The sequence below is a fragment of the Muscardinus avellanarius genome (assembly GCF_963383645.1).
Source record: "Muscardinus avellanarius genome assembly, chromosome: 2".
NCBI lineage: Eukaryota > Metazoa > Chordata > Mammalia > Rodentia > Gliridae > Muscardinus > Muscardinus avellanarius.
In genome coordinates this window covers 99,391,240-99,419,224 of record NC_137787.1, presented here as the reverse complement: position 1 = coordinate 99,419,224, position 27,985 = coordinate 99,391,240, and the positions used below count along the sequence as shown (strand labels likewise).

Sequence of the window (27,985 nt, the reverse complement as noted above, 5' to 3'; positions counted from 1 at the left end):
GTTAAATTGCTGAGACTGGCCTAGAACCTGCAGTCTTTTGTCTCAGCGTTCCAAGTACTGGGATTACAGGCATGCGCCAACATGCCTGTTTTTATAACTTTTTTTTTTTTTTTCAGTACTAGTGATAGAACCCAGGGGTATTCTACCTCTGAGCTACACCCTCAGCCCTATTTATTCTTTATTTTGAAACAGGGTCTCACGAAATTGTGGAGGGCCTCACTAAGTAGCTGAGGCTGGCCACAAACTGGGATCCTCCAGTCTCATCCTCCCAAATGCTGGGATTACAAGCATGCACCACCAAACCTGATAAGATTTTTTTTTTTTTTTTTTTTTTGGTGGTACTGGGGTTCCTGGAAGCCCTTCTTCCTCCGGGCTACACTCCCAGACCTATTTTATATTTTTGAAACAGGGTCTCTTACGCCAGCACGGCTGGCTTCAAACCTGCGCTATCCTCCTGTCTCCGCCTCCCAAGCGTGGGGATTACAAGCGTGCGCCACCAAGCCCGGCCTGATAAGATTTTTTTTAAGATGCAGCCACTCTAAAAAGTGGTTTCACCGTGTATCCCCGCGCTTGGAAGGCAGAGACAGGGTGGCGCAGGTTTGAAGCCAGCCTTGCTGGCTTAAGAGACCCTGTTTCCAAGTGTGTGTGTGTGTGTGTGTGTTCTGGGAGTGTAACCCAGAGGTAAAAGGGTTTCCAGGAACCCTAGTACCACCAAAAATAAATAAATAATAATATTTAAAAAGTGGTTTCCCTGCCAACAAACATACTTCTTTAGAGGTTCCAATAGGCCCAACTTCATGGTGCACAGGGCCTATGCTTACTTTAATGTTTTGCTCTTACTGAAGTCAAAATTCTGGGGGTTTTTTTTGTTTGTTTTGGTGGTACTGGGGATGAAACCCTTCTACCTCCAGGCTATATTCCCAGGCCTATTTTATATTTTTTATTTGAAAACAGGGTATCTTAAGCCAGTGAGGCTGGCTCCGAACCTGCGCAATCCTGTCTCGGCCTCCCAAGCACAGGGATCACAAGCATGCACCACCACACCTGGCACAAAATTCTTAATATTTTTTAAACAAAGAGCTCTCCATATTTTCCTTTCATAGTGTGCCCTCCAAATTATGTAGGCAGCACTGGTCCTCAGAAACTAGTTGTCATAAAAGACTATAATACAAACTGAATAATAATTGTCCTGGGTTGACAAAGTCTGTGACCCTATACATTTCTATAGAAGATTTTTTTTTTTTTTGCAGGTGTGGGGATGGAACCCAGGGGCATTTGACCTCCAAGCTGCACCCCACCCTACCCCTGCCCTAGTTTTTCTTCTTTTTTGTGTGTGTGTGGTGGGGGGGGGGGTCTGGGGATAGAACCCAGAGGCATTTGACCTATGAGCTATACCCCCTGCTCTGTGTTTTATTCTTTATTTTGAAACAGGGTCTCACTAAGTGCCTGAGGCTATCTGCAAGCCTTGATCCTCTAGTCTCAGCCTCCCGAATGTCGGGATTACTACAAATATGTGCCACCATGCGTGGCTTATAAATTTTTGTATAGATTTTCTTTAAATGTATTTTAAAGGGAAAAATGTGCTGTCTTTACTTACATAGTAAATTGTTTTAATGTTATGTCATAATAGGTTTTTGGGATTTGCAACTTAAAATTCTGTTGTTTTAGAACACAAAAGTATTTTTTTACAGAAATATTCTGTTTGATGAAACAAAATCATCTCAAAGCAGTATTTAACTTATTTTGCCATTACAGGTTACCAAGTTATCCCCAATCAGCAGCAAAACTACCAAGGAATAGTTGGAGTACAACCCCAAACTCAGAGCCTAGTTGGAGGCCAGCCCAGTAATATTGGGAATCAAATTCAAGGAGTGGTCATCCCCTATCCTTCAGTGCCATCGTATCAGGTATGTTGTCTGTCTTACCTGCTTTAAGTAGAGGTGATTTTAGATGAGTTAAATGGGTAGCTACAATTTGTCTTCTTTGTACTTTTTAATTTAGGGGGAAAGTTTCTATAATACATAACTTAATAATCTTTAACACTTAATAATCATAGTGACTTTGTTGTATTCTCATTTTATTTCTTTATTCATTTACATTAATATTAAGAATAACTGAAAGCCGGGCATGGTGGCGCACGCTTGTAATCCCAGCATTTGGGAGCCTGAGAATGGAGGATCTCTGTTCGCAGACAGCCTCAGCTACTTAGTGAGACCCTCTGCAATTCAGTGAGACTGTTTCAAATTAAAGAATAAAAAATTGGGCAGAAGGTGTAGCTGGAGGTCAAATGTTTCTGGGTTCCATCGCCAGACCTGCCAAAAAAAAAAAACAATAACTGAACTACTGAACTGCATTGATATTGGAAATAAATTTTGCTAGGCACTACCTGTTTTTCCAACTGCACAGATGTATAAACAAGTATCTTGCTCTTTTCTTGACCTGAGCATGATGGTACATGCTTGTAATCTCAGTACTTGGGAGCTGAGACAGGAAGATTACAGGTTCATGTCCAACTTCACCTACTTAGTGAGGCCCTCTGCAACTTAGGATGACCCTGTTTCAAAATAAAGAATAAAAATAGGGCTTGGTGTAGCTCAGAAGTCGAATGTCCCTTTTAACACACACACACCAATTTTAGCCAGGTGTGGTGGCACACGCTTGTAATCCCAGCATTTGGGAGGCAGAGCCTGGAGGATTGTGGTTCACGGATAGCGTCAGCTACTTAGGCCCTTCACAACTCAGTGAGACCCTATTTCAAAAATAAAAGGACTAAAAAATTAGGTCTGGGGATAGCTTGGAGTACAGTGCCCCTGGGTTCCATCCCCAGTGCCGCAAAAAAACAATTTTTTTTTTCTTCAGCCAGGTATGGTGGTACACACTTGTAATCCTAGTCTTTCAGAGGCTGAAACAGGATGACTTAAGGTTCAAAGCCAGCCTCAGCAACTTAATGAAACTGTTTTCAAATAAAAAAGTAAATAAGTCTGGGGTATAGCCTTGAGGTAGAATGCCGCTAGGTCCCATTCCAAGTGCCATGAAGGAAGGAAGGAAGGAAGGAAGGAAGGAAGGAAGGAAGGAAGGAAGGAAGGAAGGAAGGAAGGAATGAATTTCCTTTGTGAGAAGTGAAGAGGAAAAATTAGAGGTAACAAGTAGTTATTTGAAATAGTGAAATGTATAGATCACAAATCAGTGTTTAACACAATAGTTAAGTTTTTTCAGTTTCTTGTACTGGAATAAAAGTTTCCTTCCACCTCAGTCCCAAAAAGGGTGATGATAAGTCATGAATTTTAACTTAGAGTTCTAAAACAAAACAGAATGTGGTGGTGCATGCTTGTAATCCCAGTATTTGAGAGGCTGAGACAGGAGTATCACAGGTTTTATATACATAATACTAGCATAACACTTTTTTACTTTCTTTTTTTTTTTTCTTTCTTGCAGAAATAGAGATTGAATTCAGAGGCAGTCCACCTCCGAGCTTTACCCCAAGCACGTGTGTGTGTGTGTGTGTGTGTGTGTGTGTGTGTGTGTGTGTGTGCGCGTGCGTGTTGTGGGTAGAACTCCGGGTCATTCTACCTCTGAGCTACATCCCCAGCCCGATTTTTTTATTCTTTTATTTTGAAACGGTCTCACTAAGTTACCAAGGGCCTCACTTAGTATCTGAGGCTGACTGCGAACCGCGACCTTCCTATCTCAGCCTCCCAATTACTGGGATTATAAGCATATACCTCTACATCCGGCTTTTTCTTTATTTTGAAACAGGGTCTCACTAAGCTGCAGATGGCCTCACTAAATAGCTGAGACTGGCTGTGAACCTGCAATCCTCTTGTCTCAGCCTCTCAAGTAGTGGGATAGCAAGCATGCACCACCATAACCAGCGTTATAATATTACACAGTTTCAGTAATGTGTTTTACCTTTCTTTTTTGTGTGCTTATGTGAGTGTCAGGGAGTACTAGGGATTGAACCCAGGGGCACTCTACCTTTGAGGTATACCCAACCCCTTTTTATTTTTTGTTTGGAAACAGGGTCTCACTAGGTTGTTAAGGCTGTCCTTAAACTTTCAATCCTCCTGTTTCAGCCTCCCAAATACTAGGATTACAGGTGTGCACTACCACTCCTCATTTATCTTTCTTCATTTTTAGGGAACAGTTTGTAAGTAGGTTTGTTTTATTAGCCTCATGGTTTTTTTCTTCAATGAGTATCACAATAGAGGGAAAGCTGGTTATGGTGACACACACCTGTTTCCCTAGTACTTGGGAGGCTGAGACAGGAGGATCGCAAGTTCAAGACCAGCCTCAGCTATTTTGTGAGCCCTTCAGCAACTTAAGACCCTGTTCCAAAATTAAAAATAAAGCCAGGCGTGGTGTCTAAACATAACATGAAATGAAGCAATGAACTCATTAAAAGACCTAATACTAAAGTCTTCTGGGAAAATAGAGACCTTTAACTAGCTATTTAGACATAAATTAGTTAAGAACATACTCTAGGAACAGAGGATATAAGCAAAGGTGCAAGGAATTCTATATAATTTCAGAATATTCAAGTTGAGCTGGGCGTGGTGGCGCACACTTGTAATCCCCGCCCTTGGGAGGCTGAGACAGGAGGATTGCACAGGTTCGAAGCCAGCCTCAGCTACTTAGTGAGGCTCTCAGCAACTTAGTGAGACCCTGTTTCCAAATAAAGTATAAAATAAGTCTGGGAGTATAGCCCGAAGGTAGAAAAGCCCCTGGGTTCCACCCCCAGTACCACACCAAAAAAAAATAGAATATTGAACTTGAAGTTAAAATATGAAAATTGTCAAGTTATTGAGTCCTGTGTATACATCTAGTTTTGAAGTCCATGATGATACAAAGCAACTATGAAAAGAAACATCATGACACTAACTAGGTTTTACTTCTTTTTTTACAACACCTATGTTTTTACTCTCTATCGTCCTGCTTGCACCAGGCACAGGAACTGCACTGCCCCTGCTTTCTTCATAGCTGAGCATTAGACGGTTTCAGCACCAAGCCAGGAACACTGCCTTCTCAAAGATCCTGGTCTCTCTCTATCTAGCACATGGAGCATCTGTTAGATGCCCAGGGACTGTGCTGAATGCTAAAGTTTCTGTGAAATATGATCTGCTCTTGACCTGTAAGGACTCACAGCCTAGTGAGAGAAGTATCATTTAAAATTAATCACAGGCTGGGCGTGGTGAGGCATGCTTGTACTCCCAGTGTTTGAGAGACTGAGACAGGGGAATTGCATGGGTTTGAAGCCAACCTCAACTACTTGGTGAGGCTCTCAGCAACTTAGTGAGCCCCTGTTTCCAAATAAAGTATAAAATAGGTCTGAAGTCTAGTCCAGAGGTAGAAAAGCCCCTGGGTTCCACCCCAGCACAAAAAAATTAATTAATTAAATTAAATTAATCACAGCCTTGTTAGTGTAGGGGGTTTTTTGTTTTGTTTTGGATACTAGGGGTTGAACCCAGAGACATTCTACCTCTGAGCTATATCCCCAGCCTTTATTTTTTTCCTGCAGTATGGCAATTGAACCCAAAGACATTCTACTTCTGAGCTATACCCCAGCCCTATTTTTATTCTTTATTTTTGAAACAGGGACTCACTAAGTAGCTGAGGCTGGCCTCGACCTGCAATCTTTCTGTCTCACCCTCCTAAGGGATTACAAGTGTGTGCTACCAAGTCAGACTCCCCTTTTATTTATTTATTTTTTTAAATTTTGATGTAAGGTCTTGCTGAGTTGCTGAGGCTCACCTCAAACCTACATCCTATCTCAGCTTCCCTAGTACTGAGATTACAGGCATGTACCACACCCAGCTGTTACTATGGGGTTGTTTGTTTTCTTTTACGTGGTACTGGAGATTGAAGTCAGGGGCATTATTCCTCTTAGCTATACCCCAGCCCTATTTTATTTTTATTTTCAAACAGGATCTCACTAGGTTGATCAGAGTCTCACTACTTGCCGAGACTATCTTCAAACCTGTGACCCTCCTATCTCAATCTCCCAAGTACTGGGATTACAGTTATGTGCCACGACGCCCAGCTAATATAGTTTTGAAGTTTTTTTCTCTTTACATTTTTATATTTTTTAACATTTGAAATTTGAATTGTCAGTGATACATATGAATATCGAAGGTAGAATATATACCTAAGTAATTTCTTTGGCCAAGCCAATGGTATCTTGAGCAACTTCTTCTGCCATAGATAAAAGTTCCAGTTTCAGAAGCTGGTGCTAGCCGGGCATGGTGGTGCACGCTTGTAATGCCAGCATTTGGGAAGCTGAGAGTGGAGGGTCGCAGTTCGTGGACAGCCTCAGCGACTTAGTGAGGCCCTTTGCAGCTGGTGAGACCCTGTCTCAAAATAAAGAATAATGCTGGGCATGGTGGCGCACCCTTGTAATACCCTCGCTTGGGAGGTGGAGACAGGAGGATCGAGCAGGTTCCAAGCCAGCCGCGCTGGCTTAAGAGACCCTGTTTCCAAGTAAAAATATAAAATAGGTCTGGGAGTGTAGCCCGGAGGTAGAAGGGCTTCCAGAAACCCCAGTACCATCAACAAAATAAAGAAAAAAGAAGGAAGGTAGGAAGGTAGGTAGGAAGGAAGGAAGGAAGGAAGGAAGGAAGGAAGGAAGGAAGGGTGCAGGAGTTTATCTTGGAGGTAGAATGCCTTCTGGGTTCCATCGCCAGTACTGAAAAAAAAAAAAAAAAAAGGCTGGTGCTAATTCCATCATAATTTATCACATATTTTAGTTATTTTTTTGTCTTCCATTATAATGGGGGCTCCATGAGCCGGGCGTGGTGGCGCACGCTTGTAATCCCCGCGCTTGGGAGGCGGAGACAGGAGGATCGCGCAGGTTCGAAGCCAGCCGTGCTGGCGTAAGAGACCCTGTTTCAAAAATATAAAATAGGTCTGGAAGTGTAGCCCGGAGGAAGAAGGGCTTCCAGGAACCCCAGTACCACAAAAAAAAAAAAAAAAAAAAAAAAAAAAAAAAGAATGGGGGCTCCATCAGAGCACATATAGGTACCATATTATTTGCTAAATGAGTAATGAACAATGTTGCTATTTAAGTGGTATGCATCTATAGTCTGATTTTAGAATCCTCAAATTTAAACAAAATTATACCAAGTATATATATATATATATATATATATATATATATATATATATACTGGAGATTGAACCCAGAGGCATTCTATCTCCAAGCTATATCCCTAACCCAGTTTTATCTTAATTTGGAAAAAGAATTTCACTAAGTTGCTGAAAGTCTCACTAAGTGCTGAGGCTTGCTTTGAACCTGCAATCCTCCTCTCACCCTTCCAAATGCTAGGATTACAAGCATGCATCACCATCCCCTACTTGAGTTTTATTTTGAAACAGGGTCTCACTAGATTGATGAGAATGTCAGTACTTACTGAGGCTCTCCTCAAAACTGTGATCCTCCTGTATCAGCCTCCCAAGTAATTGAGTTACAGTCATGTACCTCCACACCCAGCCTGAAGTCTAATTTTAAGCGGTACTAGATTCTGAAAATATTCCAGATCTCAGATGGTTGTTTGTTTTTTTGTTTTTTGTTTTTTGGGTTTTGGTTTTTGGTTTTTTTGCAGGTCTGAGAATGGAACCTAGGGGCATTCAACCTCCAAGCTACATCTCCTGCCATATATATATATTTTTTTTTTTTTTTTTGAAACAGGGTCTCACTAAGTTGCTGAGGGCCTCACTAAGTAGCTGAGGCTGTCTGCGAACTGCAATACTCCTGTCTCAGCCTCCCAAATGCTGGGATTACAAGTGTGCACCACCATGCCCAGCTTGCGATAGTTATTATGATTTCTATAGCATACGCTTTTACAAGTTATAAATTATTTTCTAAGCCAGTTGTGATACACACTTGTAACTCCAGTACATGGAGTCTGGAACAGGAGGATCGCAGGTTCGCAGTCAATCTCAGCTACTTGGTGAGGCCCTCTGCAATTTAGACCTTGTTTCAAAATAAAGAATTTTTATAAATAGGGCTAGGGGTATAGCTCAGAGATAGAATGCCCCTGGGTTCCATCCCCAGTACTGCAAAAACATAAAAATAAAATAGGGCTGGGGGTGTCGCTCAGAAGTAGAATGCCCCTGGCTTCAATCCCCAATACTGCTAAATAAATAACAAATTTTCCCATGCTATCTCTTATAATTCTCACACCAGGTGCATGACTGTAGAAAATGTCTGACCAGCATGAATGGCAACCTGCTTTTGTTTGCTTCCTACTGTATTTGGTAGGGAAACTAGATAATGATAAACTGTCATCTAAAATATAAGCCAAAAAGTCACCTGTCCTTAGTAATGTATTCTGTGACTATATTCTCAAGCATTGTGCCTTCCTCCCCTTGGTACTTTATAATTTTTCTTTACCTAGTTACAAACTTTTTTTCTTTTTTTGTGGGTCTGGGGATAGAACCCAGGAACATTTGATCTGTGAGCTACATCCCCTCATCCCCTACCCTATTTTGTATTTTTTTTTTGGGGGGGGGGGGTACTGGGAGTGGAACCCAGAGGCTTTCTACCTCTGGGCTATACTCCCAGAACTATTTTATATTTTATTTGGAAACAGGGTCTCACTAAATTGCTGAGAGCCTCACTCAGTAGCTGAGGCTGGCTTCGAACCTGCGCGATCCTCCTGTCTCAGCCTCCCAAGCGCTGGGATTTCAAGCGTGTGCCACCACGCCCGGCTTGTATTCTTTATTTTGAAACAGGGTCTCGCTGAGTTGCAAAGGGCCTCGCTAAATAGCTGAGGCTGTCCCGGAACTGCAATCCTCTGGTCTCAGCCTTCTGAATTCTAGGATTACAAGCATGTACCGCCATGCCCATCTAGTTACAAACTTTAGCTTAAGTCATCCAGAGTAAGCCATGTCATTTTTCTCAGATCTGCCTTGCATATACATGTATCCAATTAGAAATAGTAATCTCAATGTTACACTCCTTAGTAGACTAACACACATAAAAAAAGAAATAGTAGCTGGGCATGGTGGCGCACATGTGTAATCCCAGTATTTGGGAGACTGAAATGGGAGCATTGCAGTTTGCAGGAGGCTCTTTGCAACTCAGTGAGACCATGTTTCAAAATAAAGAATAAAAAATAGGGTTGAGGTGTAGCTCGAAGGTAGAATGCTCCTGGGTTCCATTCCCAGGAAGGAAGGAAGGAAGGAAGGAAGGGCGGGCCGTTAGGTAAATCAGAACAGTAATTTTCTATTTGGGATTAATGAACCAAAGGGAAAATAAGAGATTACTCTGTACTTTGAGAAGACTAGTTGCATTTCAGAATCATTTTATATATGTAAGATTTAGAAATTAATCATTAACTTGTAAATCATGAAGGCAAGTACATAAAATAGGGAAGTGTTAAAGAACTGAGGCTTTGGAGCCAAATGGCATGGGTTGAAATCCTGACTTCCTTACCAATTATGCAACCTTGGTTAACTTAAACTTTAATTTACTTAAGAAATTTAATTTATAAATTTAATTTATAAAACAAGGTTAATGAAAATACCTCCTTAGGTTGTTAGGATGAAATAATATACACTCAGAAAAGAACCTGATACATGGCAATAAGAACTCATAAATGTTAATCATCACTGTTGCTAACATGATCATTGTCATAAGTTTTTATGTTGGCTTTACTTAACAGAATCACTGTGATCCAACTCTAGAATTATGGTACTTTTGTAAATTAGGAAGCCATGATGCCTATGTGGTTTCTATTTTAGAAATTAAATAATGAAGTTGATCATTGGAAAGCCGGGAGTGGTGGCACATGCTTGTAATCCCAGCATTTGGGAGGCTGTGACAGGAGGATCACAGTTCACAGACAGCTTCAGCTACTTAGTGAGCCCATTTGTAACTCAGTGAGACCCGTTTCAAAATAAAGAACAAAAAATAGGGCTGGAGTATAGCTCAGAGCTAGAATGCCCCTGGCTTCCATCCCCATACCAAAAAAAGAAAGTTGATAATTGAAGGACATTGTATTCTATGAGGTTTCTTGTAGATAATACAGAAAATAGAATTCAAAGGTCCAACTTTCACTGAATGCCTACAGAATCATTTATTAGATTCTGTAGTCAATCTCATATCAGAAATTATACTTCCTCCCCTATGTTGGAGATGGCATTTCCACGTTTTCAGATAAAGAGAGCGGCATCAGAATAGTTAAATCATCTGCCCAGTATCACATAGACAGTAGGTGATGGAACTGGCATCTCATGGTCCTTAAGCTTCAAAGCTCTGGCTCTGGTCCACCTGCCTTGCTGATGCTCTCCCTAAGCCTTACTTAGTTCTCCCTGGGGTCATCTGCATGTATCTCACCTTGTCAAGTAGCTTATTATAAATAACTTATTTAGCTGGGCATGGTGGCGCACGCTTGTAATTCCTGCGCTTGGGAGGCAGAGACAGGAGGATCGTGCAGGTTTGAAGCCAGCCATGCTGGCTTAAGAGACCCTGTTTCCAAATAAAAAAGTATAAAATAGGTCTGGGAGTGTAGCCCAGAGTCAGAGTGCTTCCAGGAACCCCAGTACCACCAAAAATAAAATAAAATAAATAAATAAATAATTTATTTATTTAAAGATACAGTTTATATCTTTCAAAATTTAATGCATCTGGCATATAGTACAGTTGATAGGCCCTAGCCAAAAGATTCCTGGCTAAAGGAAACATAAAATATAGTGGGGCTGTGGGGAAATAGCTGGAGTAAAGCAGCAATATGTTAGTTTATTCCTAACTGCTCGTGACTTAAGAATTTGTGAACTCTGGAAACATGAACATCTTCAAGATTAAAAAAGCCTTTTTCCTTTTAAATTGTCTTTCAAATTTTAGGTTTCACTGCCTCAAGGTTCTCAAGGAATTGCCCAAACTTATCAACAGCCTGTTATCTTCCCTAATCAGTCTAATCAAGGATCTATGTCCACAACAGGAATGCCAATTTATTATAGTGTCATTCCACCTGGTCAACAAAGTAACTTAAGGTAAGTATGACTAAAAATTAGTCCTTTATCTTCTCATTATTTACCAAGATTGTAGTCTATTGTTCTAAAGTTAACCAAAGGCAGGGCATGGCTGTGCATACCTGTATTCCCAATACTTGGGAGGCTGAGACTGGTTTGAGGACAGCCTCAGCAAGTACAGAGACTCTAATCAATCTAGCAAGACCCTGATTCTAAATAAATAAATTCGGAGCCGGGTGTGGTGGCGCACACTTGTAATTCCCGCTCTTGGGAGGCTGAGACAAGAAGACTGCATAGGTTCAAAGCCAGCCTCAGCTACTTAGTGAGGCTCTCAGCAACTTAGCAAGACCCTGTTTCCAAATAAAATATAAGATAGGTCTGGGAGTGTAGCCCGGATGTAGAAGGCCTCTGGGTTCCATCCCCCGTACCACCAATAAATTAATTAATTCGGGTAGGGAATATAGCTCGAAGGTAAAATGCATCTGGGTTCAACCTCCATTACCATGAAAAAAATAAATGAAAATATAAAGTTGACCAGAGGTCTGAAATCATTTTCTGATATAGAAAAGGTATGATAGTCTTTCTAATATTTTATAAACAAAATTATTTAAGTTAAGCATCCATATATGAACTAAAGTCAGGTCTCTCTTGTGCCTAAAAATTAGGCCAGTCTCAGCTGGGCATGGTAGCACATGCCTGGAATCCCAGTACATAGGAGGCTGATGTAGGAGGATCACAAGTTCAAGGATAACCTCAGAAAATAGTAATCTTATGTTGAATTAGGTGCCATTAGTCCATTGTTCAGAATGTTATCACAAAGCCTTTCATTTATTCTCATTGACATCCCTGTAACATTACTACAGAGGAAATTGAGTTCCTTTTTTTTATATTTTATTTTATTTGCTCTACTAGGGATTGAACCCCCAGGGGCATTCTACCTCTGAGCTATACCCCCAGCCCATTTTTTATTCTCTATTTTTGAAACAGGGCCTAAGTAGCTAAGGTTGGTCACGAACCTACAATCCTACTGTCTCAGCCTCCAGTTGAATTCTTTTTAAGAATGAAGACCTGCTGGACACAGAGATGCATGCTTGTAATGGCAGCTACTTGGGAAGCTGAGGCAGGGAGATCACAAGTTTGAGGCCAACTTGAGCAACTTAGTGAGACCTTGTCTCAAAAATAAAAAAGGAGCTAAGCATGGTGGTGCATGCTTGTAATCCTAGCCAGCATTTGGGAGGTTGAGACAGGAGGATCACAGCTCATGGACAGTCTCAGCTACTTAGTGAGGTCCTTTGCAACTCACTGAGGATGGAACCCAGGGCCATTCTGCCTCTGAGCTACACCCCCAGCCCTATTTTTATTCTTCATTTTGAACAGGGTCTCGTTAAGTTGCAAAGAGCCTCACTAAGTAGCTGAGGCTGTCCACGAACCTGTGATCCTCCTTTTAGATTCCCAAGTACTAGGATTACAAATGTAGGCCACCACACACAGCAATTTTATGCAATAATTATAATTCACAGGCAAAAGCATTAAATTGGGTTTAACTTTTACTGTGTTCCAATTTGAAAAATATTTGCATTTAAATAAATTTCTAGTACTGTTTCAGAGACACTTTAGTCATCTGCATGTAATTATGCTTTGCTTTTGTTTGATTTTTCCCCCTAGCTCTTCAGTAGGTTACTTACAACATCCAGGATCAGAACAAGTACAGTTTCCTCAGACAACTTCACCATGTAGCTCCCAGCAGCTTCAAGGCCACCAATGTGCAGGTATGCATAGATCACTGAAAAAACAGGTAATGGTTTGTTCATTTGAAAAATAGTTCCAATTAATTTCCTTAGCTGTTACTACATAAAGGTTTTCAACTAGTGATGCACCGAGATACAGTCAGGACGTTCATTTTAGAGAGCCATGCTAAATCAGACTTAGTATGGAGAGTCCACACTTTCTTTTTTTTTTTTGCGGGTCTGGGAATGGAACCCAGGGGCATTCAACCTCCGAGCTACAGCCCCTGCCCTATTTTTATTCTTTATTTTTTGAAACAGGGTCTCACTAAGTTGCGGAGGGCCTCACTAAGTAGCTGAAGCTGTCTGCGAACCGCGATCCTATGGTCCCAGCCTCCCAAATGCTGGGATTACAAGCATGCACTACCACAGCCGGCTCACACCTTCATTTTTTGCTGCTGCAATCACTCTGCTCTCCTGATTCTCCTCCTCCATTAGTGGTGATATTCTCCAAGGTTCTCCTTTCAAGCTTTTACTAGATAATCTAGCTAACACTGAGGATTCAACACTACCTTTTGTGAACATCGCCAAATCTTATTTCTGCTAAGTTCAGTTCATATAGCCTGGTTTGGTGGTACACACTGCAAAAAAATTAATATATGTATATATTAATAACTTAATCGCTTTATACTAATTGCCTTTTATCATTGCCACTTTTTATGTTGACTATGCTAGAGTTTTATTTCCTTTATTCTTAGTGAATTTTACTAAGAAATACCTTTTTTTTAGTCTGATCCATGTTAAAGAAACAGAAATCTGGAATCTCTTCATGCAGTGGATGGATTCCCAATCAAACTCCCAGCCAAACATGACTTCTCATTATTTGTATATGCTCAAGTCATATAGAACTTTGTTACTGATCTGGGTGTGGTGGCACATACCTGTAATCCCCATACTTGGGAGGCTGAGACAGGAGGATCGCGCAGGTTTGAAGCCAGCCTCAGCTACTGAGTGAGGCTCTCAGCAATTTAGTGAGACCCTGTTTCCAAATAAAATAGAAAATAGGTCTGGGAGTATAGCCCAGAGGTAGAAAGCCTCTGGGTTCCAACCCCAGTACCACAAAAAAAAAAAAGAACTTTGTTTCTGCTTTTATGCCCATTCACCATCCTTCTGTTTGCCAAAGTTTTTCTCATCTTTAAAGTTTGACTCATGAGTCTATATGAAAATGCATTCTTTCTCTCTGCTTCTATAGACTTATGCAAATCTTCATCATACCGTATAAACAATAAATGATTATCAATAGTTATCAGTAAATAACCAATGATGGCTGTATCCAGGACGTGTCACATTGCCTTTGAGACATCTCTAAGCAGAAGCAGTTAGCCCTTCTGTGGTTTGTCTGGCCAGTCAAGTGAGTTCTATATCTAAGGAACTGAAAACTACCTTTATGGTTACTGCAGTACACAATAAAGTTCTGGAGGCAAGACAGGGATTTTTCCTCACATGACTATGGTTAGCATCAGATGAAATGCATACCTAATACTAGTAGTGCTCTAGGACTTTGTACACAAGAGAAATAAATCAAAATAGGAAAATAGATATAATAGTTCAGTTATCTCTTCTGTACAGTTAGCAAAGTCTCTTTTTTTTTTTTTTTAGGTACTGGGGATGGAATCCAGGGGCATTGTACCTCTGAGCTACACTCCCAACCCTATTTTTAACTCTTTATTTTGAAACAGGGTCTCAAAATGCTGGGATTACAAGAGTGTGCCACCACACCTGACTAGCAAAATCTTTAAACACATAAATAAAAATCAGCGCTGGGCATGGTGGCTCACAGTTATAATCCTAGTACTTGGGAGGCTGAGACAGGTGGATTACAGGTAAGCAGCCTGCCTCAGCTACTTAGTAAGGCCCTCCATAACTGAGATCTTGTTTCAAAATAAAGAATAAAAAATAGGGATGGGGGTATAGCTCAGAGATACAATGCCCCTGGGTTTATCCCCAGGCCCCCCCAAAAAGTAAAATAAAAGATCAAATGAGTAAATTCCTTGGTTAGCTTTGCAAATAATTGTATTATGTTTTACATCTTTATTAATTTAGCAGCACTAATTAATTTGAAGACTTAAGGAGGTTCTCCACAACTTAGTGAGACCCTATTTCAAAATAAAAATAACATAGGAAGCTAGGCATAGTGGCACAAGGTTTTAATCTCAGCATTTGGGAGGAAGAGACAGGAGAATTGCAGCCTCAGCTACTTAGTGAGGCTCTTTGCAACTCAATGAGAACCTGTTTCCTATTAAAGGATTAAAAAAAAGGCTGGGGGTGTAGCTGAGAGGTGGAATTCCCCCTGGGTTCCACCCCCAGTGTCACAAAAAAGTGTGTGTCTTATTTTTAGAATAAGCTAGATGTAGCCGGGCATGGTGGCACACACTTGTAATCCCAGCATTTGAGAGGCTGAGATCGGAGGATCTGTGTTCGTAGCCAGCCTCAGCTACTTAGTGAGGCCCTCTGCAACTCAGTGAGACCCTGTTTCAAAATAAAGAATAAAAAATAGGGCCTGGCTGTAGGTCAGAGGTAAAATGCCCCTGGCTTCCATCCCCAATACCACACACAAAAAAAAGCAAGCTGTTGTGGCCTAAGGGATTCATTAGTGCCTTTTAAAATTCACTTAAAGAGCCAGGCATGGTGGCGCATGCTTGTAATCTCAGGCCTTGGGATGCTGAGTCAGGAGGATCACACAAGTTTGTAGGCAGCCTCAGCTACTTAGTGAAACTCTCAGCAACTTAATGAGACCCTGTTTCCAAATAAAGTAAAAAATAGGTCTGGGAGTATAGCCTGGAGGTAGAAAGCCTCTGGGTTCCACCCCCAGTACCACCAAATAAAAAAATTCACTTAAAGATGCTGGGCGTGGTGGCGTACATCTGTACTCCTGGTATCTAGGAGGCTGAGACAGGAGAATCACAGCTTCAAGGACTGCCTCAGCAATGTAGTAAGATGTTGAACAAATTAGCAAGACACTGTTTCAAAACAAACAAATAAGCTGGGCATGGTGGTGTATGCTTGTAATCCCAGTACTTGGGAGGCTGAGACAGGAGGATTGCACAGGTTCGAAGCCAGCTTCAACTACTTTGTGAGGCTCTCAGCAACTTAGTGAAACCCTGTTTCAAAATAAAATATAAAACTAGGTCTAGTGGTGTAGCCTAGAGGAAGTAGAAAGCCCCTGGGTTCCATACCCAGTAACAAAAATAAATAAATAAATAAATAAATAAATAAATAAATAAATAAATAAATAAAGGTCTGGGACTGTAGCTCAGAGGTAGAATGTCCCTAGATTCAATCCCTAGTGCCAAAAAATAAAATAAATTCACTAAAGCTTAAATTAGGCTTGCATAGCTAATAGATATTTTCAGGAATGTGAAATTATTGCTGCTATCCTGAACAGATATACTAGCTAGTTATTAATAGACTTATTGTAGTCCTTATTCAATTTTTCAGGCATGCCACCACCACCACCTGGTGGAGGGATGGTGATGATGCAGCTCAATGTACCAAACAATCCTCAATCTCGTGCTCACTCTCCCCCTCAATGGAAGCAAAATAAATATTACTGTGACCACCAGAGAGGACAGAAGTGTGTGGAATTTAACAGTGTAGACAATATTGTCCAGGTAAGATACTTTTGTCAATTATTTTAAAACTTCATTATGTTAGACCTGCCTATACCCTGATACTGTATCTGGAATCCTTTCAAGCAGATGGATACAGGTGTCTGAACTATATCCATACTTTTTTTTTTTTTTTTTTTTTTTTTTTTTGCGGGTCTGGGGATGGAACCCAGGGGCATTTGACCTCCAAGCTACAGCCCCTGCCCTGTTTTTTATACTTTATTTTGAAACCGAGTCTCAGGGTTGCGGAGGGCCTCGCTAAATAGCTGAGGCTGTCCACAAACCGCAATCCTCCGGCCTCAGCCACCTGAATGCTGGGATTACAAGCGTGCGCCACCACGCCCGGCTCAGACTTTATTTTAATAACCAAGTAGTATTTTCCAAATTCTGCATATCCAAAAACAAGTTCTTTTTGTTTTTGTTGTTGTTTGGTTTTTTTTTGAGGTACTGAGGTTAGAGGGGCATTCTACCTCAGAGCTACACCCCCAGCCCTACTTTTTTATTTTAGAAACAGGGTCTCACTGATTTGCAAAGGGCCTCACTAAGTAGTAGCTGAGGCTGTCTGCAAACCGCGATCTTCCTGTCTCGGCCTCCCAAATGCTGGGATTGCAAGAGTGCGCCATCATACCCAGCGAAAAACAAAATTTTACTTAAAAAACTAGAAGGAACCGGGGCTGTGGTTCAATAATAAATGCTCCTGGTTTCAATCTCCAGTCACACACACACACACACTCATGCACAAAGACAAGAAATAAAACTTTTTATCCATAAAGTTGAGAATATTCAGAAAGACATAATTTGCAATGCTATCAAAAGTATCAAGTTACAGAGCTGGGCGTGGTGGCACACGCTTGTAATCCCCGCGCTTAGGAGAGTGAGACAAGAGGATCACGCAAGTTTGAAGCCAGCCTCTGCTACCTAGTGAGGCTCTCAGCAACTTAATAAGACCCTGTTTCCAAATAAAATATAAAATAGGTCTGGGAGTGTAGCCCAGAGGTAGAAAGCCTCCCGGTTCCACCCAAAAAGAAAAAAAAAAAAAATCGCGTTACTTTCTTTCTTCTATGCAGTTGTTGGTAGTGTAAATTGGTACGATTCTTTTTACAATGCAATTTGGTAACATTTTTTCAAAATATGGAAGTGCAAAGCCTTTGTTTCACATATCCATTTGTGGAATTTTGTCCAGTAAAAACTGTTGAGGAAAAGGGCTGGGGGTGTAGTTCATTGTAGAGCACTAGTCTAACATGTGAAAGATCGTGGGTTTCAGCCAGGTGTGGTGGTACGCACCTGTAATTCCAATACTTGGGAGGCTGAGTCAGGTGTATCACAATTTCAAGGACAGCCTCAGGTACCTAGTGAGACCTTGTTTCAAAATAAAAAATGAAAAGTGACTGGGGTGTAACTTAGAAGTAGAGTGTTCCTGGGCTCAACCCCCAGTAACATAGGGGAAAAAAAAATAAAAAAAGATCCTGAGTTTCATCCTCAGCACTACAAAAATAAGAAATTATAAATTCTTAGAATAAACTTAGATGTAGGAGAATATTTTTTTCTTTTCCCTGTTATAACTTTGAAAAATTGGAAAACAGGCTGGGATGTAGCTCAGTGGTAAAGCCTCCTGTTGAGTACCTGCAAAGTCCTAAATTCAATCCAACACCAAAAAAAGAAAATGAAAAATTGGAAATAGTTTGACCATCAAATAAATTACCATGCCATTTAGGAAAATACCCTTAAGTATGTTTACTAAGAAGAACAAGATGTACCTACTACCCAGATGGTAATTTTTAAATGCCATTCTCCACTAAAAGGAGCCAGAGCTCCTTAGAGAAATAACTGCTGCCAGGATTGGTACAGGAAAAATAAAAAATAAGCCTAGACCATCTGGCTATGCCAGAAAGTAAGGGCCGGAAGAATGGTGGGGGTGTGAGAGATGAAGCAGGATTGGGATGGAAGGGCTGGGGCACAGGAGAATGATAGCAGTGAGTGATCACACACACAATAAAACAAGAATCCCTGATACATACCAATATGAATGGAGGACAAAGTGAAATGGTTTCTTAGAGACAAATGGGAAGGAATAAATAAAAAGTGAATCATTGAAACTAGGCATGGTGGCACTGACTGTAATCCCAGTTACTTGAGAGGATGAGGCAAGTCCAAGGCCAGCCTGGGCAATTTAGCAAACTCTTTCTCAAAATAAAACTAAAGAGTCATTACTAGAAGATAACACTAGTGGGTGAAAGAAATTTTGAGGCTTGGTTGGGGATGTAGCACACTGATAGAAGGCAAGGCCCTAAGCTCAGTCCCTAACACCAAGAAAGAAAGAGATACTAAACTAAAAAGGGGAAAGTAGTAACTTACAATGAAGAAACCTGAAAGGTACCAATTTAACCAGGTGATAGAAATAAACATCACCAGGATTGTGGTGAAAAATGATATCAAATTCCTTCTGATGTGAGAGGGGCCTAACATTACCTCCCTGGTGTTCCCTTCCTGAATGTATAAATGACTTTGTGGTGGGGGGGTACTGGAACCCAGAGGCTTTCTACCTCTGAGCTATACTCCCAGACCTATTTTATATTTTATTTGGAAACAGGGTCTCATTAAGTTGCTGAGAGCCTCATTAAGTAGCTGAGGCTGACTTCAAACCTGTGCGATCCTCCAGTTTCAGCACTGGGATTACAAACTTGAGCCACCACACCCAGCTATACTGTGACTTTTTATGAGGCTACAGCAAATAAAACCCAAATTGAGGAGCATTCTACAAAATAATCTTCTAGAAATGGATCTTCTAAGCCGGGCGTGGTGGCACATGCTTGTAATCCCAGCATTCGGGAGGCTGAGACCTAGAGGATTGTGGTTCGCGGACAGCCTCAGCTACTTAGTGAGGCCCTCTGCAACTCAGTGAGACCCGGTTTCAAAATAAAGAATAAAAAATAGGGCAGGGGGTGTAGCACAGAGGTCAAATACCCGTGGGTTCCATCCCTAGACCCGCAAAAAAAAAAAAAAAAAAAAAAAAAAAAAAAACCAACAACAAAATAAAGGATAAGAAGCTGGGCATGATGGCACATGTTTGTAATACCAGCGCCTAAGAGGCTGAGACAGGAGGATCGCACAGGTTCAAAGCAAGTCTCAGATACTGAGTGAGGCTCTCGGCAACTTAGTGAGACCCTGTTTCCAAATAAAGTATAAAATAGGTCTGGGAGTATAGCCCGGAGGTAGAAAAGCCCCTGGGTTCCACCCTCAGTACCACAAAAATTAAATAAATAAATAAATAAATAAATGATAAGCTGGGCGTGGTGGCATACATGTTTATAATCCCAGTGGTTGAGAAGCTGAGACAGTCGGATCACAGGTTAATGGACAACCCCTGCTATATAGTGAGGCCTGCAACTTTGTGAGACCTTGTAATGGGGCTAGGTTGAAGCTCAGAGGTAGAATGCTCCTGAGTTCAATTCCTAATACTACAAAAAATAAGAAAATAGAGCTGGGGGTGTAGCTCACAGATAGAATGCCCCTGGGTTCAATTCCCAGTACTGCCAAAAAAAGAAATAAAGGGATAGCCAGGCATGGTAGCACACGCTTGTAATCCCCGTGCTTCGGAGGTGGAGACAGGAGGATCGCACAGGTTCAAAGCCAGTATCGCTGGCTTAAGAGACCCTGTTTTCCAAATAAAAATGTAAAACATGTCTGTGAGTGTAGCCCAGAGGTAGAAGGGTTTCCAGGAACCCCAGTACCACCCAAAAAAAAGAAGAAGAAATTTAAAAAAAAAAAAACAGAAATAGAGGGAGAAAAAGAGGGATGGATCTTCTAAAATGTCAGTCATTAAAGAGAATAAGGGCTGAAGCTCTGTTGCAGATTCAAAAAGATTAAAGAGCCTGACAACTAAATTCATCCCAGGATTCTGAAGTTGAAGGAGAAAAAAATTCTTTTGTTTTGCTATAAAGGACATTAGTGGAATACTTTACAAAATTTGAATAAACTCTAGGTTAGATAATAGTTACGTTGTTAATCTGGTTTTGATGGTTCTACAGTGATTATATAAGAAAGTTTTTTGTTGTTGTTCTTTGTTTTGCAGTACTGGGGATTGAACCCAGGGGCATTCTACCTGCTCTCTATATCCCCAGCTCTAATCTTTATTCTTTTTTTGTGTGTGTGTGTGTGTATGTGTGTGTGTGTGTGTGTGTGTGTGTGTGTGTGTGTGTGGTACTGGGGGTGGAACTTAGGGGCTTTTCTACCTCCGGGCTATATTCCCAGACCTATTTTATACTTTATTTGGAAACAGAGTCTTACTAAGTTGCTGAGAGCCTCACTAAGTAACTGAGGCTGGCTTCGAACCTTTGTGATCCTCCTGTCTCAGCCTCTCAAGTGCTGGGATTATAATCATGCACCACCACTCCTGATTTATTCTTTATTTTTAAACAGAGTCTCACTAAGTTGTAGAGGGCCTCACTGAGTAGCTTAAGCTGGCCACAAACCTGCGATCCTTCTTTCTCAGCCTCCCAAGTACTAGGATTACAGGCATGCACCTCCATGCCCAGCAAAATGTTACTGTTTTTAATCCCCTAATTTCAGCCGGGCATAGTGATGCATGCTTGTAATCCCAGTACTTGGGAGGCTGAGAAAGGAGATTCATAGATTCCAGGACAGCCTCTACAAGTAATTAGACTCTCATCAACCTAGTGAGACTCTGTTTCAAAATAAAAATAAAATTGAGCTGGAGGTGTAGCTCAAAGGTAGTGTGGCCCTGGGTTCAAACCCCAGTACCAGAGCCAGGCATGGTGGTGCACAATTGTAATCCCTGTGCTTGGGAGGCGGAGATAGGGGGATGGCACAGGTTTGAAGCCAGACTCACTGGCTTAAAAGACTCTGTTTCCAAATAAAAATATAAAAAATAGGTGTCTGGGAGTATAGCCCGGAGGTAGAAGGGTTTCCAGGAACCCCAGTACCACCAAAAAAAAGAAAAGAAAAGAAACCCAATACCAAAAAAAATTCTTTATTCCCTAATTTTAGGATAAAGGGGTATCGTGTTCAACTCAAGTTATTGTCAGGAAAAATATATATACACCAGGCATAATGGCATACACTTGTAATCCCTTTGTGAGTAGGAGGTTGGGGCAGGAAAATCACAAGTTCTTGGCCAGCTTCAGCTACTTAATTAGGTCCTCCATAACTTAGTGAGACCCTGTTTCAAAATAAAGAATAAAAAAATAGGGAGCCTGGTGTGGTGGCGCACGCTTGTAATCCCAGTACTTGGGAGGCTGAGACAGGAGGATCACACAGGTTCAAAGCCAGCCTCAGCTACTTAGTGAGGCTCTCAGCAATTTAGTGAGACCCTGTTTCCAAATAAAATATAAAATTGGTCGGGGGCATAGCCCGGAGGTAGAGGTTCCTGGGTTCCATTCCCAGGACCATAAAATATATATAAAAGGGCTGGGGGTGTCGCTTGGAGGTAGAATACACTGGGTTGAATCCCTGGTACCACAAAAAAAGAAAAGAAATTATACACATATACACACAGTCATGTGCTATAACATTTCTGTCAGCACCATTGGTCCCACAAGATTACAAGGGAGGTATTGAGGATGTTGCTGAGTATGGAGTTAGAGCACTTCCGTAACATGCACAAGATCCTTTGTGTGCTCCCCAGCACCACCGGGGGGGCATTTACAGTGGAGCTGAAAAATTCCTATCACATGTCAGATATGATGATGCACACCTGTAATCCCAGTACTTGGGAGGCCCTTGACAATGTAGTGAGACTCTCAAAGACCTAGAGAGTCCCTCTTTGAAAAACAAAAAATAAGCCAGGCATTGGTGGCACATGCTTGTAATCCTAGCATTCAGGAGGCTGAGACAGGAGTATCACAGTTCACAGACAACCTCAGCTACTTAGTGAGGCCCTTTGCAACTCGGTGAGACCCTGTTTCAAAATAAAGAAATAAAGAATAAAAAAATAGGGTAGGGTGGGAGTGGTTGTAGCTTGGAGGTAGAATGGCCCTGGGTTCAATTCCCAGTACCAGCAGGGCGTGGTGGCGCATGCTTGTAATCCCCGAGATTGGGAGGCGGAGACAGGAGGATCACGCAGGTTCAAAGCCACCCTTGCTGGCTTAAGAGACCCTGTTTCCAAATAAAAATATAAGATAGGTTTGGGAGTGTAGCCCGGAGGTAGAAGGGTTTCCAGGAACCCCAATACCACCAAAAAAAATTCCCAGAACCAAAAAAAATAATAATAATAATAAAAGGTCTGTAGGCGTAGCTTTGAGGGCACTGAAGCAGTAGACTCACAGTTTCAAGGACAGGCTTAGCGATTTAACAAAATAAAGTATGAAGTGGAGGAAAGCTGAGAGTGTAACTCAGAGAGGTAGAATGCCTCTGGGTTCAATCCCCAGTACCACACACACAAAAAAGGAAAATGTAGTCTGCTCCCACTTTTTGTAAAAAATGGATTTATGAATACATATGCATAGAAACATTCTGTTACTCATATTTATCTGTGGAAGTTAGAAATTACAGTTCTCTAATCTTTAAATTTTTAAACAAGTGCATATATATAATCAGGAAGAATAAAAAACTTTGTCCAAAGGAAGTTTGCAAAAAGCCTTCCCCAGTTGCTGACCTGTTTTCTCATTGTTTTATGATTGCAGCATAGCCCTCAACTCAGCAGTCCCATGATTTCACCAGCGCAGTCGCCTGCACCAGCTCAGCTGTCCACCCTGAAAACTATACGTCCTTCTGGACCGCCACTTTCCATTGTGCCCCAGTTCTCTAGACCTTTTGTTCCTGGGCAGGGTAAGTGTATGTGAAACTAGTCACAGCTTCAGAAAATTTTAGTCATTCATTCCCAGTCATATAATAATTTTCCTTGATACTACTTTATGTTGTCCACAGAACTGCATTTCTACCTTTTCCCAGGCATCATGTTGATGACCATATACATTCCTAACTTTAGTGTTTTATGACTAATACTTAATTACTAATTCTTCAGTAATTATTCTTTTTTTATTTATTTTTTTTTTTCTTTTGGTGGTACTGGGGTTCCTGGAAGCCCTTCTACCTCCGGGCTACACTCCCAGACCTATTTTATATTTTTTTTGAAACAGGGTCTCTTACACCAGCGTGGCTGGCTTCGAACCTGCACGATCCTCCTGTCTCCGCCTTCCAAGCGCGGGGATTACAAGCGTGCGCCACCACGCCCGGCCTTTCAGTAATTATTCTTAATCCATTCTTTTTTAGTGGTAATATTCAGTGTTCCATATTAGTTATTAGTTCTGGTTTTTTTTGTTTTTGTGGGGTTTTTTGTTTTTTTTTTTTGTTGTTGTTGTTTTGCAGAATTGCGGGTTGAACCCATATGCATTCTGGTCTCATTATGCTGCAGAGGGCCTCACTAAGTATCTGAGGCTGGCTGCAAACTTGTGATCTTCCTGTCTCAACCTCCCATGTACTGGAATTACACTAGCATGTGCCACCATACCAGACTTATTTCTGTATTTCTGATTTCAATATTAAAGTAACATATATCAAGAGTTTATTCAAAAATGTACTCAACAAGCAGGCGTGGTGGTACACACTTGTAATCCCAGCATTCAGGAGGTGGAGACCAGAGGATTGCAGTTCACAGACAGCCTCACCTACTTAGTGAACCCCTCCACAATTTAGTGAGATCCTGTTTCAAAATAAAGAATAAAAAAATAGGGCAGGGGGTGTAGCTCAGAGGTCAAATGCCCCTGGGTTCCACCCCCAGGCCCACAAAAAAATAATAATAATAAAGGATATGTGGAAATTTTCAGTTTTTTCAAAAATATATCAGTTACCTATTTTTATTCTGCCAGACATGTTTTCCTTATTCATCTTTGTTTTGAATAATTCAGAAAACTGGGAAGTACATTATAACGGAGGAGAAAAAATTATAACAATGTTTTTGTTGAGTTTCAGGAGATGCCAGATATCCATTACTTGGCCAGCCACTGCAGTACAACCCTCCTGCTGTTCTGCATGGACACATTTCAAACCAACAGGTATGAAGGGCAGCTCCCTGTCCTCCTGGGCTTTATTACAGAACGAGAGATTCTGTAGCTAGTTGGGAGTGTTGGCGCAACCCAGGAAATCGCTGTGACTTAGCCAGCTGCTTTCATGCCTATTAGCCCTGAGAGCAGAGCAGGGGAGAAGGCAGTGGCTGCTTGGCTCAGGGTGGTTCACTAGTACTACTGGAAGATGGGGTAGCTAGGGGTTAGAGCACTTCTCCCTGTGACAGAGTCAGCAGGTAACCAGTCATAGTGAAGGACAGAGACACTATTCACAGGGCAGACACTATTCGCAGAGCAGAATTCACAGGGCCTGGGATTGAGTTATTTCTGCTGGAATACAGAACCCAAACTAAGTATGTGGAGGTGCTAAGTTTTTAAGCATTATGAACACATTTTGCATCATTATTAAAATTTCTCAACTATTTGTGGGTTTCCAGGGTCAGTCTGGCAGCAGGCATGGAAACCGAGGAAGGAGACAAGCTAAGAAAGCTGCATCTACAGACCTTGGGGCAGGAGAAGCAGGTGTGTCCCCAAGGACAACTGGATGTGTGTCTACAAACTGGTGACAGTGAAAATACACCACAACACAAAAATGGGCTTTCCTCTTTGTATAGTCCTGCAGAAAATTGTCCCAAGAAATAATATCCCAAGAAATTATGCCATCTCTGGTCTGAGATTTTTTGTTGTTGTTGTTTTTGTTGTTGTTGTTGTTTTTTGTGGTGGTACTAGGGATTGAGCCAGAACCATTCTACCTCCAAGCTATACCCCACCCCCCTTTTTATTCTTTATTTTGAAACAGGGTCTCACTAAGTAGCTGAGGCTGGCCACAACCTGAGACTCCTGCTCAGCCTCCCAAGTACTGGGACTACGAGCGTGCACCACCATGTGGGCTGGTCTAGGGTTCTTTAACATGTTCTTTTAACTGTCTCATTTCAGATGTGAGAGTATGTGCAGTAAAGTGAAGGTGGGGTTAGGAGCATGGAAGGGGCACAGGAAGAAGAGATGTCTGAGAGGAACAGGTGGAGTGAACCACCTCTGTGTTCTTTGAGAAAGGGGTGTTCTTACACCCATGTGGGAGGCAGTCTGAATGGACAAATGCATGGCCTTTCCATGGTGAAGTCCTTTCTCATTTCTAGTTTTTTTGAGGAAGTACTGGGATGGAACCCATAGGCCTTCTACTTCAACCCTGTTTTTATTTTTTATTTGGAAACAGTCTCACTAGGTTGAAAAGTCTCAGTACTTGCTGAGGTTGGCTTCAAGCCTGTGATCATTCTGTCTCAGCCTCTCAAGTACTAGGAGTACAGGCACATGCCACCATATCTGGCTTATACTTATATCAGCTTTGGGTGCTTAGAGCAAGTCTTATCCTCATTTTGCAGTGGGAACATGAAGTCCAAAAAAAGGTTTGCCGCAGCCAGGCATGGTGGTGCATGCCTGTAATCCTACTACTTAGGAGACTGGGATGAGGAATTGCAAGTTCAAGGATAGCCTCAGCAACTTAGTGAGACTCTGTTTAAAAAAAAAAAAATAGAGCCAGGCATGGTGGCGCACGCTTGTAGTTCCAGCATTTGTGAGGCCAAGACAGGAGGATTGCAGTTTTTGGACAGCCTCAGCTACTTTGTGAGGCCTTTTGCAACTCATTGAGACCCTGTTTCAAAATAAAGACTATTAAAAAAAATATATATATATAGGGCTGGGGTGTCTTTTGGAGGTAGAATGCCCGTGGGTTCCATCCCCAGGATCGCAAAAAAATAAAATAAAAATAGGGCCGGGGTAAGCTAGGTGTGGTGGCGCATGCGTGTAATCCCAGTACTTGGGAGGCTGAAGCAAGAGGATTACAGGTTCACAGCCAGCCTCTGCACCTTAGTGAGGCCATCTGCAACTTAGTGAGACTAAGTTTCAAAATAAAAGAATAAAATTGGGCTGAGGGTGTAGCCTAGAGGTACAATGTTCAACCCCTGATACCACCAAAAAAAAAAAAAAAAATAGGGCTGAGGTTGTAGCTTGGAGGAAGAATGTCCCTAGGTTCAGTTCCCAGCACCGAAAAGGAAAAAGGAAAGGAAAGAGGGGAAACGTTTTGAGATACCTGATTTAGATGAGCCACTGTTTAGCACTGCATTTATCTATGCAGCTCTCAGTGAGAACTATGAGACTGACAGTTTGGCACTGTTAACATCACACCCCTGGCCCAAGGGGTGGAAAGCAATGATTTAGAAAATGACCATAAGCCTGGTCCTGGTACATGTTTCCTGGTATCTGTGAGGCTGAGACAGAAGTATCCCAGGTTTGAAGCCAGCCTGCAGTAACTTAGCAAAATCAAGTCTCCAAAAGGGCCAGGTGGCTGGGTGTGGTGGTGCACACTTATAATCCCAGACAGTAGGATCGCACAGGTTCAAAGCCAGCTTCAGCTACTTAGTGAGGCTCTCAGCAACTTAGACCCTGTTTCCAAATAAAGTATATAAAATAGGTCTGGGAGTATAGCCCTTAGGTAGAAAAGCCCCTGGGTTCCACTCCCAGTACCAGTACCACCAAAAAAAATAAGTTTAAAAAAATAAAGAAAAGACCAGGTGTGGTGATGCATGCCTTTGATCCCAGTACTTGGGAGGCTGACAGGAAGAGGGTCACAGGTTCAAAACCAGCCTCAGCAACTTAGTAAGATCCCATTTTCAAAAAATAAAAAGTGCTGAGTGTGTAGCTCAGACATAGAATGACCCTGGGTTAAATCCCTAATACCACACACACAAAAAAAGGAGGTGGGGGGTGAGAGTGTAGCTCAGTGGCTTAGCACCCTGGGTTCAATCCCCTATACCACAAAAAAGAGGAGGAGAAGGAGGAGGAGGAGAGGAAGAAGGAAGGAGAAGAAAGATGGCCATAACAATTGTAAATTTGTGTTTCTGAGTAGTTTCAAAAAAGTCTGTTCATTTCCTGTGTCATATTTGAGTTTGCAGTACTTTTTACTTGGCTTTTTTGTTAACAGGGATATATTAATTTTATTCTTTTTTTTTTTTTTTTTTTTTTTCATTTTAGTTGTTGGGAAGGTCTTGGAAATTACTGAACTGCCAGATGGAATAACTCGCATGGAAGCTGAGAAGCTCTTTGGGGAACTCTTTAAAATTGGCGCCAAGATCCGATGGCTCCGGGACCCCCAGTCTCAACCCCATCTGCGTCGTCACCCCCTCTGCTGTGGCAGTGGGGACAGTACTGTCAACCCTGAACACTCTAAACCCAGTGACTTGGCCTCTACGTACACCGTCTTAGCCACATTCCCCTCCATTTCAGCTGCACAGAATGCATTGAAGAAACAAATTAACTCAGTTAACAAGTTTAAGCTGAGAACAAGCAAGAAGCACTATGACTTTCACATTTTGGAAAGGGCAAGTTCTCAGTAACAGAATCACCTTTGGACCCTTCACCTCTGTGATTCCCCTACCCATTCCCATCTCTGATTGGCTTGTTATTTGGAGCTTCTGTTAACATTATAGAGACTCCTAGGATGTTTGGTTATGGTGTAATAGCTCTTGAAGAAAGACCAGTGATCCAACAAAGGGGGAAAAAAGATACACATTTAACCCCACTGAATCCACACCAAAATGATACGGAGTTA

The 27,985-nt window shown here is 41.6% G+C and overlaps 1 protein-coding gene across 6 annotated transcripts in view; it reads left to right on the top strand.

Moving 5' to 3' along the window:
• Positions 1-27,770, top strand: part of R3HDM1 (R3H domain containing 1) — a gene marked incomplete at both ends in the record, with an annotated part of 99,144 nt that extends 71,374 nt beyond the window's left edge. For all 6 annotated transcript variants that reach the window (XM_080690115.1, XM_080690116.1, XM_080690114.1 and 3 more), the window contains 8 exons: positions 1,756-1,907; positions 10,841-10,989; positions 12,634-12,737; positions 16,191-16,363; positions 23,002-23,146; positions 24,290-24,372; positions 24,819-24,903; positions 27,409-27,770. In XM_080690115.1, coding sequence (XP_080546241.1) covers positions 1,756-1,907; positions 10,841-10,989; positions 12,634-12,737; positions 16,191-16,363; positions 23,002-23,146; positions 24,290-24,372; positions 24,819-24,903; positions 27,409-27,770 — 1,253 coding nt within the window. The remainder of the gene's footprint in view (positions 1-1,755; positions 1,908-10,840; positions 10,990-12,633; positions 12,738-16,190; positions 16,364-23,001; positions 23,147-24,289; positions 24,373-24,818; positions 24,904-27,408) is intronic.
• Between the last annotated feature and the right edge of the window lie 215 nt (positions 27,771-27,985).